Here is a 17,186-nt window from a genome sequence, read left to right as displayed (position 1 = left end):
ATGATGGCAAACTAATTACCTGTGAAAATTAAAGCCCTGTGTTTGCTTGGAGAATAACTAAATTGTGGGCAAGGATTGTTCTTCCATACGCTACTTCAGTAAACCCCAGCATCGGCTTCCTCTTTGCAATAAAGCAATAATATCTCTGCGCTCCTTGATCTTTAGTCTGTTTGCTGATATTACTGAGGAAAGGCATATTAATAGTATTATGGTGCTGAAATTCAAGATCTTTGAGTTTGCAAGTACAAATTAAATATGGTATTTAACAAAGAAAGTATCTTTCAGGGATAGAAGGCTTGCATTAAGACAACTAAGCTGTAGTTCCAAAGCACTACATTAGCTGTCTTTAATCAAGTTGGTGACAAGTCTTTTTCTACAATATATTTCATAAAGTAGTAGATTAAAAAAGCTCTTTCACTCAATACATGTATGTTAAAATAGTGACTAATCATACACTTATTCTAGAATTACACAGTGTTGCTTTCAGGAAGCTGATGCGTATTTCATCATCCTTAACATTTTATTAAAAAAAAATACCCCATTGAACTGGGAGGGTGGCGGTTGTTTTCCAATAATGATATACCTATATTTTCTGAATTTATAGTTTGCTGATTTGAGCATTCGGATTCTCATTTGGACATTCATTCATAGGATTTTTGCATAATTGTATTTTTCCTGGATATTTTGAAAAAAAATTACAAGATATTTTAAGGAAAAAAAAGGAAGAGATTTGGGGGCTCTGACCATTCTCATTCTGTCTGTGCAGTTCGACAATCAGCAAGCATTGGGAGGCAGAACTGGCCACGCTCAAGGGTAATAACGCTAAGCTCACAGCAGCCCTGCTGGAGTCCACTGCCAACGTAAAACAATGGAAACAACAACTTGCTGCATATCAGGAGGAAGCAGAACGTCTTCACAAGCGGGTAAGTGGAGGCAAATGGCCAACATGTTGAGGCAGAAGTACTGGTGACTATATTCGCTCATTTTCAAGTAAAACAAGTAGGTTTATTGTTGGGGCTTTAGGTTAATCTTTGAGATAGAAATTAATGATTGCTTTAAAGCACACAGGGTTCCTCCCTTGGGAGGTTCTTTCCTTTGTAGCAGTTCTTTTTCTGCAAAGGTTATTGTTGCAGGAAGAGTTATCTAACCTGATGACATGTTTGCCAGCTCTCACTCTTCATTTGATGCCGTCACATCTGTTTCGGGACCTTCTCCATAGCATTACACTTTAGTCCCTCTTGCATTTAAGCCCACAGAAACCTGACATCAAATCTGTAATTTAAAGAAACCCTGTTGTAGTTTCCATATATAACAAAGACGAACAGCTTCCTCTCATCCCTGCACTTAAAGAAAACTGAACATAGATTGAAGATCATTATATGCAATTAGGGATCTGCTCCTGCTTTCACACAGGAGGGGTGTGAAAGGGTCCTGTTCCCTTCACTGTAAATTTTGCAGAGGTCATTTGGCAAACCAGAAATTAGTGCACCGTGGGGGAAGGAATGACAGTGTTTGAGAGAGGAATAAAGCAAGCAAGGTTGAAGGCTGCATTATAAAAACAAGTATACAATGTTTTCATTTCTCTTTTCACTTGTAACTCCATATATTCTATAATCTATTCACCTTTATCCATATGAATTTGTCATCATAGCTTAGGACACATTTTTGTGCAGAGTGAAGGCAAGATTAGCACATGTACAGTGGGAAGAATAACTTAGAAAAATATCAAGGAGATGTACTTAGTTAAGAAAATAAAAAACAAAAGCATTGCTTTTTTGGCTGAAAACAGCTTTCATGAATATGCTGACAAGAAGGGAAAGGTCAAGTAGCAAGCATGGCAGACTTTTAATTTGGTTTTGTATGCTGTACTCATCTACAAGAAATAAGGTATGGCAATTCTAGTTAGGTAAATCCTGCAAATTGTGAAGGGTTCTTTCAGACCCATACTGGACCTGTTCAACTGTAGGCTGTTAGTAGTCCCAAGAACAAGGCTCACATTCATCTGAGGGGGGAGAAATTCAGCAGGCTGCATCTAACCTGGGGATGTGGAAGAGTAGCAGGATTTCCCTTGAGCTTGAGAAACCTGGGGAAGTGGCAGGTTGGTGGGGCTGTCCTATATCTAGACTGACTTGCAGACAAGGATCCTGAAGTCCCAGCCAAATGATTTGATAGGCAAGAAGGACGATTTCTGATGGAGTGTAACTGTGTGTGCCATAGCTGGCTGGACGAAATGCATGAAGTGTGATTAAAACTGGTGCTTTTTGCGAAGTGCTTTCAGTTCAAGAAATTGGCAGTTGCTGACAAAACTGCTTTGCTTCAGAAATTTTCCAGCCAGGCACAAGCTTGTCATGTGTGTTTGTACAGAGGGAGACTTCAGCTTTGTCTGTCCTCTCATTTAAGCTTCTCCTTTGGGAGGGTGGGAGTTCTAACCTGTGCTCCAGCTTTGTGAATAGATGATAATAGTCATTGTTGATAAAATTATTTAAATTGCAACCTTGTATTAAAATTACTATAATGCAGACGTTCAGGGGATTTGACCACCAGATAGGCTTTACAGCGAAGAACTCGTCGCTAAAACGTGGATGTAATGAGGTAGCATTCTTCCTAATAAAATGTATTAACAGCTTTTGTTGCAAAGCTGAGACAATACAGTCCTTACCTAAGAAAGAAAATTAACACACAACAGCAGCTGCATTTGCCATGGGGAACCCAACCAGACAAGATGGGCAAAGATCTCTTTTTCTTGATGTTACTCTTGGTCTTAGTCAAATCTTGTTTAAAATCTGTTATTGGAAAATCCATTTAATAAATAGGAGAATTTTTAGCATGTCACTTTGCTTTTATATGATGCTACAGTTAAGAGAAGTAGTAACCAAGTCTTTGTGCTACATTCATTAGTAGCTGATGATTTTTCATAAGCTTTGCCCAGCAAATTTGCTGCAATTATTTTGTATTTCTGAGGGAACACAAGGTCTTATAACATGGGATCATCTACACTATGCTCTTTTGATCACCATTTACATGCCTTTATTAAATGTTTCTGTAATCTGTGACCTTGAGGCTTGTTGATATCTCACATAGAATATAGGAACACTCTGTGCCTATGTCTCTCTGGGCATGCCTTTTAAATTACAAGAGGATAGTTCATCAAGAGTACTGCCCTCTGTTGGAATTAAAATATAGACTTGGCTAACCCAATAGATCAAACTCTAGGCAAAAGTATGCAGATCATGTGAAAAAAAAAAATCAATCTGTTATCCATACGGTGTGATACAAGAGCTCTTCTAACCTGCATGCTGAGGCTGATCTTTAAAATTGAAATAGTGCTCCATTTCAAAAAGAAACTGCAAGTCAGATGCTTCTCTCTTAACACAGATAGAAAGTGTGCTGTTGAAATGGCAGAACTGGAGACTGTTGGTTATGGTACATGTGGTAGCAAGCACTATTAAGTCACTGTATTGTGTCATCTTTCTGTTCAGTTTATCTGTTAAGCTCAGTATAAACATGTTGCTGCAGTTTATCCAAAAAATGTTGCTCAAACTGGAATCCGTCTCACCTGAGATTATGTAGAAGTTATATATCAAGTCTAAGATGGTCATCTTTTTTTCTTTTAATTCTTAAGAGAGACAAAAGCATGAAGTGTCCCAGTCTTAAGAAAACTAAGGTGTTGAGTTGAATTTGCTTCTGTAAGTGCTTGTCTTTCTCCATAGGATAATTGTCTAGATAGTCCTATAGACATACTTTTAGTCAGATGAAATGAACTCCATCCTTAGTTCACAGAATCACAGAATAATTTAGCATGGAGGAGAACTTCAGAGGTTATCTGGTCCAACTCTCTGCTGAAAGCAGGGCCAGCTTTGAAGTTAGATACAACTCCAGGGCTGGATCGGGTTACTCAGGGCTGTGAATCAGATCTTAAAAAATGGAGATCCCACAGCCTCTCTGGGCAGCCTGTTCCAATGTTAGACCACCCTTGTCAAATTATTTTTCCTAATATCTTACCTAATTGAAATTTGCTGTGCTGCAACTCCCATCTGTTGCCAGTTCAGAAGAAAAATGGGGTTTGATCCAAAAGAAACTTTGGTGAGAAAAGTTGAATAGACTGGATTTTTAGAAATACTCATAGAAAAATTGGTTTCAAGGAGAAAGAAAAATCTGGAAATTAGTTTGCATGTTCGGTTGTAATGTAGTTGTTGTTTTATATGGAAGAGTTGGCTCTCACAGCATGTTGCCCACTGGGGAAGAAGAATGTGTGTAGATATGTATGCATTGGAGGGATAGGCTCACTTAGAACATCATAGTCTTGTATAAAATAGACCAGCCTCCAAAACGAAGAATGGTACTGCCAACATTAGCTGCTATATTTAGTTCAATTTATTAATGTACTATGTGATTTATATATAATGTAATTGCATTATTCACTCCTTACATGGTTTAGGTTTATATACAAGTTTTGGTGCTTGAGTCATCTGTCTGCAAGCTATAGCATATCCTCTGTCAAGTGTGATGTGTGGGGGGAAGTAATGCATATTGATTAGTAAACTTTGCATTGTTATTTCCATCTTTAGTTTCTTCTTAATGTAAATAGCCATATAAATAATCTTATTTACATAAATAGTTTCCTCTTTATATTAAAAAAAAATTATTGCTAATACTATCTTACTAGTTGACTTCTTATGGTACGTTTTTCGACAGTTTGAACTTTGTTATGTTTTATTTGTAAACATTCTTTGATTTTGTATTATATCTCATTCTTTTATCTTCTATTTTGTTCATTCACTGTGGTAAACTGGGTGTTTTGTCTTATGCAGTATTTGTTGTAAACCGCTTTTTAAGTCGTTTTAAATTATTTTAAGCCCAGCATTTTTTATTCTATAATTGTTTTCAAATTTGACTGAAACAGTTTTTCTGTGTGTCACATTGTTTACACTTTTAAAAACACAGAAACAAAGCCAAAGCACCCCTTTCTTTGATTTTGATTGCATTTTTAAAAATTAATTTCATTTATTATTTGCCATTTTTTATTAAGTGTAAGATTTACCCATCTATCAGTTCCAGTTCAGTTTTTCATATTAGCCTACATTTATTTTCTTCCTCTGAGGCCTTTATCTTCCTTCTTCCATTTTTCTCTGCATTAATAATGCCTAGAGTTGAGATGAAACAGAATACAGATTGAGTGTGGCTGAGTGCAAAGTTCTCAATAAATTAAAGTTTTGAGCTCTCTTCTGATATATTGTAAGCTTAAGTCAGAAATACTATACATTGATATTTTGTCAGACATATTTTTCAGAAGTTTGCTACATGAGTGTATGGATTTTTCCCTCTCAAATACTGGGAATTCTGGGAAGATGTGATGCCCAGACAAGAGCTTAACTTGGAGCTCTCAGCTTGCTTTCCTCTAATCTGCTCAGAAGCAACTTAACAACAAGGATTTCCCTTAAACGGGGTTGGGGAGCACTCCTACACACCTTGCCTAGGTTTTTGAAGTCAAAAGGGATTCATGAGTTTAGAACAGCTCAGTAACAGAAAGAAGAACCCTGAAGTGAGCTACTTCAGACAAATAGAATAGCATTGGTACTGACATTAATCCTGATACCGCAAAAAGGAAGGGATTGAATGGTGATAGGAATTACAGAAAGTAACCCAAAGTTCTGTCATTGTCATGTTAAAAATGAAAATGATGAATTTTTTTCTTGCATGCTAACTGCTAAAGTAAATCATGCTATGACACTGGGCAATAGCACAGAATAGTAACACCAGTGCATAATAATAAGAGCTGTAGTTCTTGAAGATCATTCATCTGCAGGAAAAGAAACCTAAGATAAAAAGAGATGAAGGGAAGTGATCAAGCTCTTGGGTATTCCTGAAAGAATAGAGAGGTAAACTCTTGAATTCTACCTTGTTATTTTACCAGGATTTCCTAGGAAATAAGATAAAATTAGCCTATTATGTTCTGGTTCTTTTATTCAATGAATGAAATAAGTATGAGGACATCTTATGTAGTCATCAAAACCACCTGATGAATAATGGACCCTGATTTCACTACTGTTAAGAGAAATTGTAAAGTGGATATTAAAAAAACCCATGACCATACAGAAATAAAACCATGGTCATTTTATTGGGCTATTTCTGTACTACCTAAAGAAAACAACGATCTATAAAAGCAGTTATTAAACTCCACAAGAAGTATGTGAATGCTATATAAGCCACCCGCTCAGATTATCTGTAGAAAATCTTTGCAGACCCTTTAGCAGTCACCTCCACATTTCCACGAGCTGCATTAGTAATTGAGTAACCAAAACTAAATTTTGAACATGCAGATGTGATAAAGTTGCTTGCTGAATCAGAGCCCCTGTTGTGGGCTTCATACTTGCTGAGAAGTCTTACTAGCACCGCTGTGGGACTACTGTGAATAACTGTTTGGTTTTATGTGGTTGAAGGACATTATCTAAAAGTGGAAATATGAAAGAAGGTGACAGAAAGTGTGGTAACAAGAAATTTATGAATGGGGTTTTGATCCAAAAATATATTGGCAATGCACCTTTTTTATGTGATGCCTACCTGTTGTCATCCTCCCTTTAACACTGTGCCCCTCCTACCCCCACTGAACAAGCCAAACTTACATTTGAATTTTATTTGATTGATTAAAGAAAAAAGCTATCTAAGTATAACTTTCTTCTTAAGATATTGTAATTAGTATGTGGCTAGGTAGCAGCTTGGTACCATTTGTTTATAATGAAAATAGACGAGCATTTTGCAAGGTAGATATGGGTAGCTTGGCAATTTAATCAAAACAGCGGGATTATCATTTTGTTAGTATTCGTCTATGCACTTATTTGAAAGAAATGTGTGTGCAGACGGACCAATTCTGTCCACAAAAAATGGACAACTAAGTCCATATGTTTACGTATGCTGTCCTTTCATCTGGAATTGCAAACTCTTGATGCACTAGAAACTCCTGAAAAGGCAAAAAAAGGGCAGCTCTTGCCTAAGTGAGGTCATAATGTTAAATACTGACCAAATGTTTGAGAGAGATGTTCTGGGGAGTATTAGGGTTTTCTATGACACAGTAAGATCTGGAAAGGCTAATTGTTCTAACTGTGATGGTCAAGTTTTTAGAAGACATATGGGAATATAGTGACTTTTTTATTTTTGAAATTACAGTCTTACCTTAAAAAAGAGTTTCTGTTTCAGAGCAGGCTGTAATTATCTACGTAAGGTTGGTTATCCTTCTCGCAGTGGAAGTAGTTTCTAATAAAAAGAAATCCAGAGTAATATTTTAAAAATCCTTAAGAAACCATTGCAGGGGCTGACCACCTTCTTTGCTTGGCATTAGGGGAGACCAAAAGAAAAACACACACATTTTATATCAGGGGGTACATATTTTTTTCTCAGATGTACGTTTTTGCTCCTCCAATGTCCATTTCAGCTATCATAAGTTCCATATTATTTTTTAAGAGGTATGTTTTGTCAGTCTTGATGTTAGACTATCAGTTCATTTCCTAGGACAGGATTTATATCTCATCTCACATACTCTCAGCTCCCTTTCTGTGCATGATTCCTAATACAAATAATCCACATCTAGCCTTTATCAAGATTCAACCCTTGGTTAATAATTACAGTTTACTAAAAAGATGGTCTCTTTTCAGACAGAGCGGGTGAATCAGGTTATGTTCCTGAAATCAAAATGTGAATTCAGCTTTTTTTAATGTTTGGTGAACTGAAGGCAAGTCTTTTCTGTCTTTTTCTGTTTGCTTTTATTTGGTTTTAGAGCAGATTTGCGTTTAGGACCCAAGATTATTTCATTAGGTTTTTCGCTGGCAATTCACTTTCACTGAATGTGTCATATATGAGATTATAATTTGAAAAAAAAACCCAAACCACCGATCAAACTACTGTCACTTTGGGAAAGGAAACAAAAAAAGTTTTCACAGAACGGTCTCTCATCCCCATCTTCATCTTTCTAAAAAACCCGAGAAAAGTGTTAGGATCATTTATCTGCAAGTTATAAAAAGCATACTTTCTGGAGGCTTGGCACAAAAATTTATGTAGTCAAAACTTTGTAGAATGAAATATATCCTATAATTCCAAAACTCCACTGGAGACTGAGGATATTACTGGATTTAAATCCTCAGGATTAAAGGATGACATATCTGTAGTGTGTTTGCTATTGCATGTATTTCATGAGCTGGCCAGATAGCTGGAAAAAGTATTTGCTAATTAGATTGCAGAGAAAGGGATGTCCCCTGAAGTTAGTATTAGCATTATCAGTTGCAAATAATAATGCACGGCTGAAGCTCAAAGCATCGATTTTAGTAAACTTACTGTATTTTCAAATATTCCTACTGCAGTTTCATGACTTCACAAAAATCAAGCAGATGATGGATTATTCCTCTTTCATCTCTGTAGAAATGCGTAACTGTGGAAAACATTTTGATATTTCCATGAGGCATCAGTGCCCACAGAGAAAAATATGTCCTTTTCAGCAAAATCTTTAATTGTTTTTTCTGTTGAAAAAAGTAATATATTGTTGGTAACGCAGAAAACTCCCCCCTGCCCCCAGGTTATCATTTTGTCTGTGGGTAAATCTTGGAAAACTGCAATAATTAATTTGCTGTCAGAAGTGATGTATATGAATAATACTATGGTGTGCTTTTTGTTCTTTCAGCAGCAACCTTGAAAAGGAATTTTCCTTGTTTTCTGCATTTTCACATTTCTTAGCAGCAAAAATCTTGCCAGAGTTTTTTATTCTTGAAAGCTATACTGGAATTATTTTTATGATTGGCTTGTTGAATGCTGTCTTGCATCTTACTGTCCACCATGAAGAACTGAGAAGTTTCTTCTGCATAAATTACAAGAAACTTCATGCAGTTATTCCTAGTTTTGCTGAGTCATGCAACATAATTTCTACTCTCCTTGTGGAAAGCAAAGGGCTCTTTTTTCTTTCTGGGAGGTTCATCTTGAATTATTGATGGAATAATTTTGTCACGGTCGCAGTTACGATCCATTTAGGGATGTAACTCAACCAGCTAAAAATACATAATTAATACTTAAATTCAGTCTGCATATGAGCAGTCTGCCTGTTCTGCATTGTAGCCTGGACTAGTAGACTTTGGATATTGCATTCCACAGTAAATAGAAGGGATAAAAATACCTTTAGAAAACAACAAGTTAATGCTGTCAGGTGTATAAAATAGGCTACGGCTATGCTGAAAACATGGGTAAAAAACTGGCTGGATGGCCAGGCCCAAAGAGTGGTGGTGAATGGAGTTCAATCCAGTTGGCGGCTGGTCACAAGTGGTGTTCCCCAGAGCTCAGTATTGGGGTCAGTTCTGTTTAATATCTTTATCAGTGATCTGGACAAGGGGATTAAGCGCACCCTCAGTAAGTTTGCAGATGACACCAAGGGAAGTGGTTGAGTCACCATCCCTGGAGGTGTTTAAAAGACGTGTAGCTGCGGTGCTTGGGGACATGGTTTAGTGGTGGACTTGACAGTGCTTGGTTAACAGTTGGACTTGATGGTCTTAAAGGTGTTTTCCAACCTAAACGATTCTATCTATGATTCTATGTTCTAACCTGTCTTTCTTTGCATTTCTGTAGCAATTGAAGTAATTTCTGTATGAAGTTTAGAAGGAATTTCATGATCTGTTGGTACTGAATTTAAGATGGTGAATAAAAACTATTGTTTGAGATCAGAAGTGTACAAATTTATCTCAAGAAAGTGGTTTGAAAAAATGAGTCAACCTGCAGCAAGCAGCGCAGATTCATGCAGTCAGTAATTGCTTGGGGAAGGTGACCACTCAAAATATTTCTGTAATTCCCACTTCTTTGCCTCTGTCTAACTGAAGTCTTTACTTGTGAAGTAGTTGTCTGTGTTGTGATTTGATGCTATCTCCCCTCTTGGTTTCTTTGTGATTTGATTTGGTTTGTTTTCTTTGAGAGATTCTTCAGTCTTCTGAAGCTTTGGGCACTCACTCTCTTAAGATCACATCAAGGCTGTTACTCCTTGTAGTGTTATATGGCCCAAAGCCTCACTCCTCCAGTCTTCCCAGCAGTCCAGTGTGTGCTAGCTGTCTGCTGCAATGAAAACTTCTGCCTGTCATCCTCCCCTATTTATAGGCTGCTGACCCTAGATTAAAATTTCCAGGAAACTGTAGAATGGCCTCTGCTGAGAAGGTCTGGGCTCTGCCAGAACAAGTTGCCTTGCTGTCCTATTTCAGCTGATGTATTTCTCAGTGAAGTATGCAGTTAAGTATAATGCCAGCCATATACTAGAAGAGTTAGCTCATTAAATAGTCCCTAAAAAGCCCTTTCACAATTTTTTTCCCTACATGCAATCCTTACCTGGATGATAAATGCAAAATAAAGAAGCAGAGGCTAAGAACAATACTTTTTTCTTTTTTAGTCTCAAATACAAAGCCACAGTATTGACTTTTTTTCAGATATGCAAGTCAGTGCAGCCTTATGATAGCGCAATAGAAGAACCTTGTTTAATCAGTTATTGTTCAAAGACTATTCTTTCAGTCTGAATTCTGTACTGGAAACAAGGCTTAGTCACAGGTACATTGCTCAGTGTTGCTGTGCAAAGGCTTGAATGATTGATTGAGCTTTGCTCCTATACATGAAACACTGAATGAGGAGATGCCCCTGAAAATAGCATGTGGGAGGGTCAGACTAAAGAATTTTAGCTTCTTTTTATGCCCCCTTCTGTGCATAATGCATAAACAGTTATTTTTAATGATTTTTGGATCACTGGTCATGAGAAAAAGAAATTCAAGTTGAAACAAGGAAATAGAGCAAGTAGATGCTATCCAGATTTTTGCCTAGAGCTTTATCTTTTGTTACTTCTGTTTTCAGTTGCATATTCTTTATATTGCATCATTTTGCAGCTCTTCTTACTCTACAGATTTTTTTCAAAGGGGCACAATATGATTTTATTTTATATAGGTATGTTCAAGTAGGTTACATCATAAAGATACTTGACATCCTTTCAGATGTCTGTAGGAATGGGCATTTAAATAAGACTGCGATTAAAGTAAACCCATTTTTTTAACTGAATTCATTCTTTTTTTCCAACTTGCTGATTTTTCAACAAACAGTAAACAAAGCAATTGAACAACGCATTATTTTCTTGCATAAGCAGTAGGCGATGGACGTTTGCCCAGAGAAAAGCTGGACCAGAGTAAGACATCACAGCCCTTTTAGCGTTGGTAATTAATTGCCTTTCTGACAGCAGTTGGCTCTGTTGGCAAGAAGGTTTGAGAGTGAACTCCCTACTCTGCCTAAGCAAAATTAGCTGTGTTTGCTTATGCAATTTCAGTAGGTGTCTTGAGTTAGTATGGACCAGACCATACTGGGGAGCGTTCACGTGAGCCATGCAGCTGGTAGGGCTGTTGCGGAAGGTGTTTTCAGCCAGTGACAATACGCAAAACTGAGAGCAGTAATATTTCATCCACCGCAGTTCAATCCACCAGGCTCCTTGAATTCCAAGCTTGGACCAACACATGCATCCTCTCTGCGTGTAGCAGCCCAGAGGAAACCACATGGAGAACAGTGGGGGTCCAAGTGCTTCCTTAGTTACAGGGTGAGACACCTCTGAGGCACTAGGTGCTAGGACAGAGGTGGTTTGGGGACTGTGTTTTCTTCTGTCTCTCCAGTTGAGGCTCTTACACTTTGTGTAAATGAGTTTTCACTGTGCCAGTGCTTGGTAAGAGCCAGTGGGTATTGCTGAGTGCAGCAGCTTTAAAAGAGAGATTGACCTTCTTGGAGGTTGCCATACAACATTCTAGTCTTTCACAACGGGTGAGAGAGGGCCTGACCCTGGGTTCCCCTAACAGCCCTAGCCGTGGGTTCACAGAGGCTTCCACCTCCTATTCAAGAATCAGTTCAGGAGAAAAGCTTAGAAATGTTTAAGTAGTTAAGCATCACAAAGGTGAAGAAGGGTGAAGGCGGGCAAGGTGAGTGAGTTTGACAGTTCCAGCAAAATTTAGGAATGAGCTAGAACTCTCCATAAACTGGCAGTGTCAGAAATACAGGAACCTGCGTAAAACTGTGGCAGCTCTTGCTAGATAGTGAAGGGTTCTTGACTAGGCAAGACCCTGAAGAACCGAATGTGACTTTAAAATTGGCCCTATTTTGAGCAACAGTCCTCGACCAGGTGACCACCAGGGTCCCCTTCCAGCCTAAATTACTCTGTGCCTCTGTGATTCTTGCTGTATTTAGATGTTAGTTCACACACTGTGTAGACATAGGTTTATCCCAGTCAGTGTGTTCCAATTCTGCTTGTTTGTGTTTGTGTAATTGTAGTGGTGAATACTGTAACAGTCACAATTGGTAGCAGTCACAAGGAATCTAAATAGATATATTTTTGTCTAGTTGAAGCAAATTGAGAATATTATCTAAGACTTCAGTTGTAATAGTCAGTGGCAAACTGCTAGTACTTTTTGCTATGAGCACCGATATTTCGACAATTCCAGCAAATAAGTTAGTTCTTTGGGGTGGGGTGTGGGGTGTTGTGTTACCAAGCTATATCCTCATCCCTCATTCCTCTTACCCCACCCAAGAATTTGCTGCAATCTCAGTTCTCTCCATTTATAAACCTGATGTGCAAAAAAGTCTAATCAGTTTCCCAGCAGAAGAAACTAGACTTGTCATGGCTGTTACAGAGGTGTAGTTCATGCTCTGTGACTCAGAGAGAAGAAGTTGATAGGGATTTTGTTTTAATTTTCTTCTATTTCATCTTGGCTTTCCTTTGACTTCTCTCTGCACTCAGTAATGTACCTTTTGAGCCTACAAATAGTTCAAGAGTCTGAAATTAGTGGCATCACAGTGGCTTCACTAGCTAGACTACATTGGTGCTGGAGGGCACCAACCTTGATTCCTCGAGGTGTTCTTTGGTCTAAGAAATAAAATTGTCCTGGAGAATGCCTGCCCTCTGTCTAAGGGCTACTTCTCCAAGAAAGTTCAATAGAGACCTAAAGGTTTTCTTTGCAGAGTTGGGTAGCACTTTATTCAAAGGAGTTTCTGGTGCCAGATTTGTTAGTTACTGTAGGTAGATGGTGCAGCTCTGTTGAAGAGTGTATACTAAGATTGACAGGCTCATTTCTTCTGGAAAAAACCAAGTTATTAGGTTTTAAATGGTGGTTTTAATATTTTAACAGTTTGTTATTAAACAGGTTTTAGTGCACACATCCACACAGACATGCAGTCTCTAATATTTTGATCTGTAATTTGAGAGGTACGTCAACACAGGCTTTTCTGTGTAGGCTCTAGCTGCATGCATTTTATTTCTTCAGTGCAGAAGCTATTTTTTGACAACTGTTTATCAGTGAATGGCAGGATATTAACATCTCTTCGATTAAAAACTGAAATAAAAAGGGCATACCACTGCCAGGTATCTTAACTTATCCAAGGGCGGATGGAGAGTGTTCGCTCTCTGCTAATAAAGAGGGGCTATGCAAATACAAATTGTGCCGTTAGCTGTTGGCTTTGTGACTGAGAGATGAGATCCGAAACTAGAAGTAAGAATTGACAGCTGTGTATTGGTGACTGAGTGCCTGCTATTACACTGTTGATTCTGAGTCAGAAACTGAGTCTGTGAAAGGTTAATTGGCTTGCTAGGAAGTGAGTGAGCATTGTGGTTTAGTTGATTAAGATGGTGCAACATTAAAAAGTGTCAGATGGAGAGGTTAGTTAGAAGGATGGATCTGTGTTTAATCATCTAGACATGACTGTTTCTGAAATGGTAATTCAGCTTCTTTCATAAAATTTTCAATGTTTAGTAAGTATAAGTTTTAATTAATGTTCTTTTCAGACTGCAGCATATTAAATTTATTGTTTCCAAGAAGTCATGGCAACCATTTTAAGCTAAACAATTTGTAAAGGAATTCTATGCTAACTTCCTAAGAACACCTTCGCCATTTTAATCAACATAAGTCACCCAGAACTAAGGGTATATTTCAAATGCAGCTATTGATACAAAGAAGTAATAGTACCTTGAATTTGTTGAAATTAATTCTGTATGTATTGCTTCTATTTATTTCAACAGGTGACTGAGCTAGAGTGTGTGAGCAGTCAAGCCAATGCAGTCCACACACATAAAACAGAATTAAACCAGACAATACAGGAGTTAGAGTCTACACTGAAGAAAAAAGAAGCGGTATTTGCTAACATTTATTCTTGGCTTTTCTGTTATGTCTTTCTAAGTGCTTTCAATATTAAGCTAGTGATGGCTGGTAAATACTGTATTATTTCCTATAGATGTTATGAAGTAAAAATTTTTTCATCTTCTTTGAAAACATTAATATTTTTCTGTGTATATAATTACATCAGTCCAATATAGACCTGGGTATCTGAACAACAACAAAAAAGTGTGTTTTCCTGTTTGCTTTTACCAAGCATCTCTGTTTGCAAAAGTAAGTCATAAACAGTTACCACAGAGCAGTTATCACACTGATGCAGTCCAAATTCACCAAGAAGGGAAGCTGTCATAAGCATGCTTTCCTTTTTCTGGAGAGTAAGGTTTGGAACAAGTAATAGATCAATGGCTCTTGCAGGCCAATCTGGTTTTCATGTTATGTTAACGTAGCTGACTTTTATGATCCCAAAGATCAGCCCTTTCCTTAAATGCATGCCAAGCCCCTGGCCTGAAACTTGCTATTTATTGTGCCATCTGCCTTGGTCTGGACCAGCAGCAAGAAAACAGAAGGAACTGGAGTAACACCTGCACTGTCACAGGTCCTAGAGGAAAGCAGATTTGTGCCACAGAATGATCAAGAATTGCCCCTTTATGGATGGGGAAAAAGGACGTGAAGGATTATTTGCCCTGTGTAAGACCAGATCCTTGAGCACTCCATGACAGATGCAGCGAGCACTGGTGTGCGTGTTCAGAGCGGCAGTGTGTCTGGCAGCGTCTTGCCTCCAGCGGGGCGGTTGTTAGGTGTTTCCAAGGAGGATGCAAGAGAGGCACAGTAGTTACAGAATATCCTCCCAAAAAGGAACAAAGCCTTTTCCAAACTCCCTCATACTAAAGAGATTAGCCTCAGGTTGGCAATGTTTCTCATTTTGGTGCCCATTCACTTTTGAATTATGCTGAGCTGGTGGCTGCAAAGAGGTCTTTCTGAAAGGAGTTCTGGGAGGTGAATATGCCCTTCTGGGGAAAAGTACTTAATAGTTTAAAGTTTGATACCTTTTAGTTTCATTAACTGTTTCTATTCTTATCTCCTGAAAGTAAGCTAAGAAAAGGTTTCTCTTCCGTTCATTATTTTATCTATATTTATTATTTTTGTACCTCATTACTTTCTTCTTGCTAAATTAAAGATACCATTTATTTTAGACTCTCTTCTTACAGAAATCAATCATCAAAGCAGGCAATTTTTTGATGCTCAGCCCTACTGCTAGTGACATAATAAGCAGACCACAGATGAAAATTGGATTTTTCTCTTGAAAAAATGGAGAAGGATGGATTCTAATAGAATTTAAAGTATAAAATTGTTTCTTTAATTACAAGGACCCTTAATTTTTCAGGAAAAAATTATTTTGGATCTTTTGTGTGGGAGAGGAAAACTTGGACTTTTATAAAAGAAAATGCTTATCTGTATTCTTGTTTGTTCACAATGGAATTGCTGTTTTGGGACTGTGATTCCAGAGTATTGAGAGCAGGGCTTAAACTTCATGTGCTGTGATGGGCAGTAGCCAACTGCCAGTTTTGGTATCATTGCAATGGCTTGCTCAGGAGAAGGGGTAGCCAGCTTACCTGCACTGAAGTCAAGCCAGGTAACATGTTGCTAGCAAGGTTGTTTCTTCTCCCTTAGGAAATCGAGGGATTGAAACAAGAAATCGACAATGCCAGAGAGCTCCAGGCACAGAGGGATTCTCTGACCCAGAAGTTACAGGTGAGCTATAGTGCATCATCTTACTTTAGAGAGAAGGGCAAAATGACCATCAAGTGAGCAGTTCACATCAGCAACTTGTGCTATATTCACTGAAGGTGCCAGGTAAATATGTAAGTTAGACTGCATTGCAAAGTGGTGGGTTAGGATGATCCTTAGGAATTTGTATCAAAACTTCCACCTGCTGTAAGTTTCTATTTTTACCTGAGGGAACAGACCCAAATTTCATCTACAAGTCCATGGAGTACTCTCAGGCTAGCAGCTGTCCTTCATCAATACATGCCCTGGGCAGTTCTGGTCTCATTTTCATGGCAGAGTCTTCCCATAGGTCTTGCGTGCCACTGAAACTGTCAGGCTGTGTATCATCAGGTTGGGATGAGTATTTGTATTCAGCTTTTAAACATGCCCTGAGAAAGTAAAGGTTAAAGCATTCTTGTGTAGTACGAGCTTTAAAAACACACTTTGACGTTTTCTTGGAATTACTTAGAATCATTGCTTTTTTGTTGTTTTTTCTTGGCTGTGTCTTCACTATGTGTAAAGCCAGATACCTCAGCCTACCAGAATCAGTGTGCCCTCAGTATACCCTCCCTTGCTACATCTGAGCTCCTGTCTGTCTGTCGCTGGGCTGACCAGCCAGCACATATGTACCTTCCTTGTTAAATCTGCCTTCAGGATGAGACTGACCCAAAGCTTAGATGGGTTAAACTCTGAATGCAGACTTCAGAGTTTTGATAGGCCTGGAAACTCTGGCATTAAATAGCTCCAAATCTGAAGTGCTGAAAGGTGACCTTCACTGTTCTGTGGCTTGACCTAAATTACACTGAAAGCAAGCCCCATTAGACTAGCCACAGCTTAAAAATCATCAAGCAGGTATTCTTTGAAATGCATTACATGCATTGGAACTTTCTTGAATCTCATTTTAACCTACAGAATAAACCACAGAAGAATAAAATGAGTTTATTCATTCTTCCCCATTCTTAAGTCAAATTATTTGGAAAAAGTATGTTATTACTTTAAACAATCTTTAAAGATTGTTTTGAATACACCTGAGCTTGCCTGTTCCACTATTCCAAAAATTGTTGCTGGCTTTAGGCTAAAAATGGGAGTTTCAGCTGAAAAGGCGCTTATCTGAGAAACTCAAAAGGGAGATAATAATGAAAGTTTGAAATTGTTCTAGCAGTAGCATATGCAATAATTTCAGTGTAAGATCATATGAAAAGTAATAGTGAGCCAGGAATAAGCTATCCTTAGCAAGCAGAATTATGAGAGACTAGTAAGAGATGAAAGATTAGAAAA

The 17,186-nt window shown here is 38.0% G+C and overlaps 1 protein-coding gene across 1 annotated transcript in view; it reads left to right on the top strand.

Annotated features, from left to right (window-relative positions):
- Positions 1 to 17,186, top strand: part of HOMER1 (homer scaffold protein 1) — a 93,285-nt gene that overhangs the window by 69,360 nt on the left and 6,739 nt on the right. The window contains exons 6-8 of the mRNA XM_052777001.1: positions 767 to 923; positions 14,048 to 14,158; positions 15,813 to 15,893. Of these exons, the coding sequence (XP_052632961.1) occupies positions 767 to 923; positions 14,048 to 14,158; positions 15,813 to 15,893 (349 nt within the window). The remainder of the gene's footprint in view (positions 1 to 766; positions 924 to 14,047; positions 14,159 to 15,812; positions 15,894 to 17,186) is intronic.

The sequence above is a fragment of the Harpia harpyja genome, chromosome Z, assembly GCF_026419915.1.
Source record: "Harpia harpyja isolate bHarHar1 chromosome Z, bHarHar1 primary haplotype, whole genome shotgun sequence".
Classification (NCBI taxonomy): domain Eukaryota; kingdom Metazoa; phylum Chordata; class Aves; order Accipitriformes; family Accipitridae; genus Harpia; species Harpia harpyja.
Note: the sequence above shows the minus strand (reverse complement) of the source record. Positions and strands in the feature narration are given on the sequence as shown.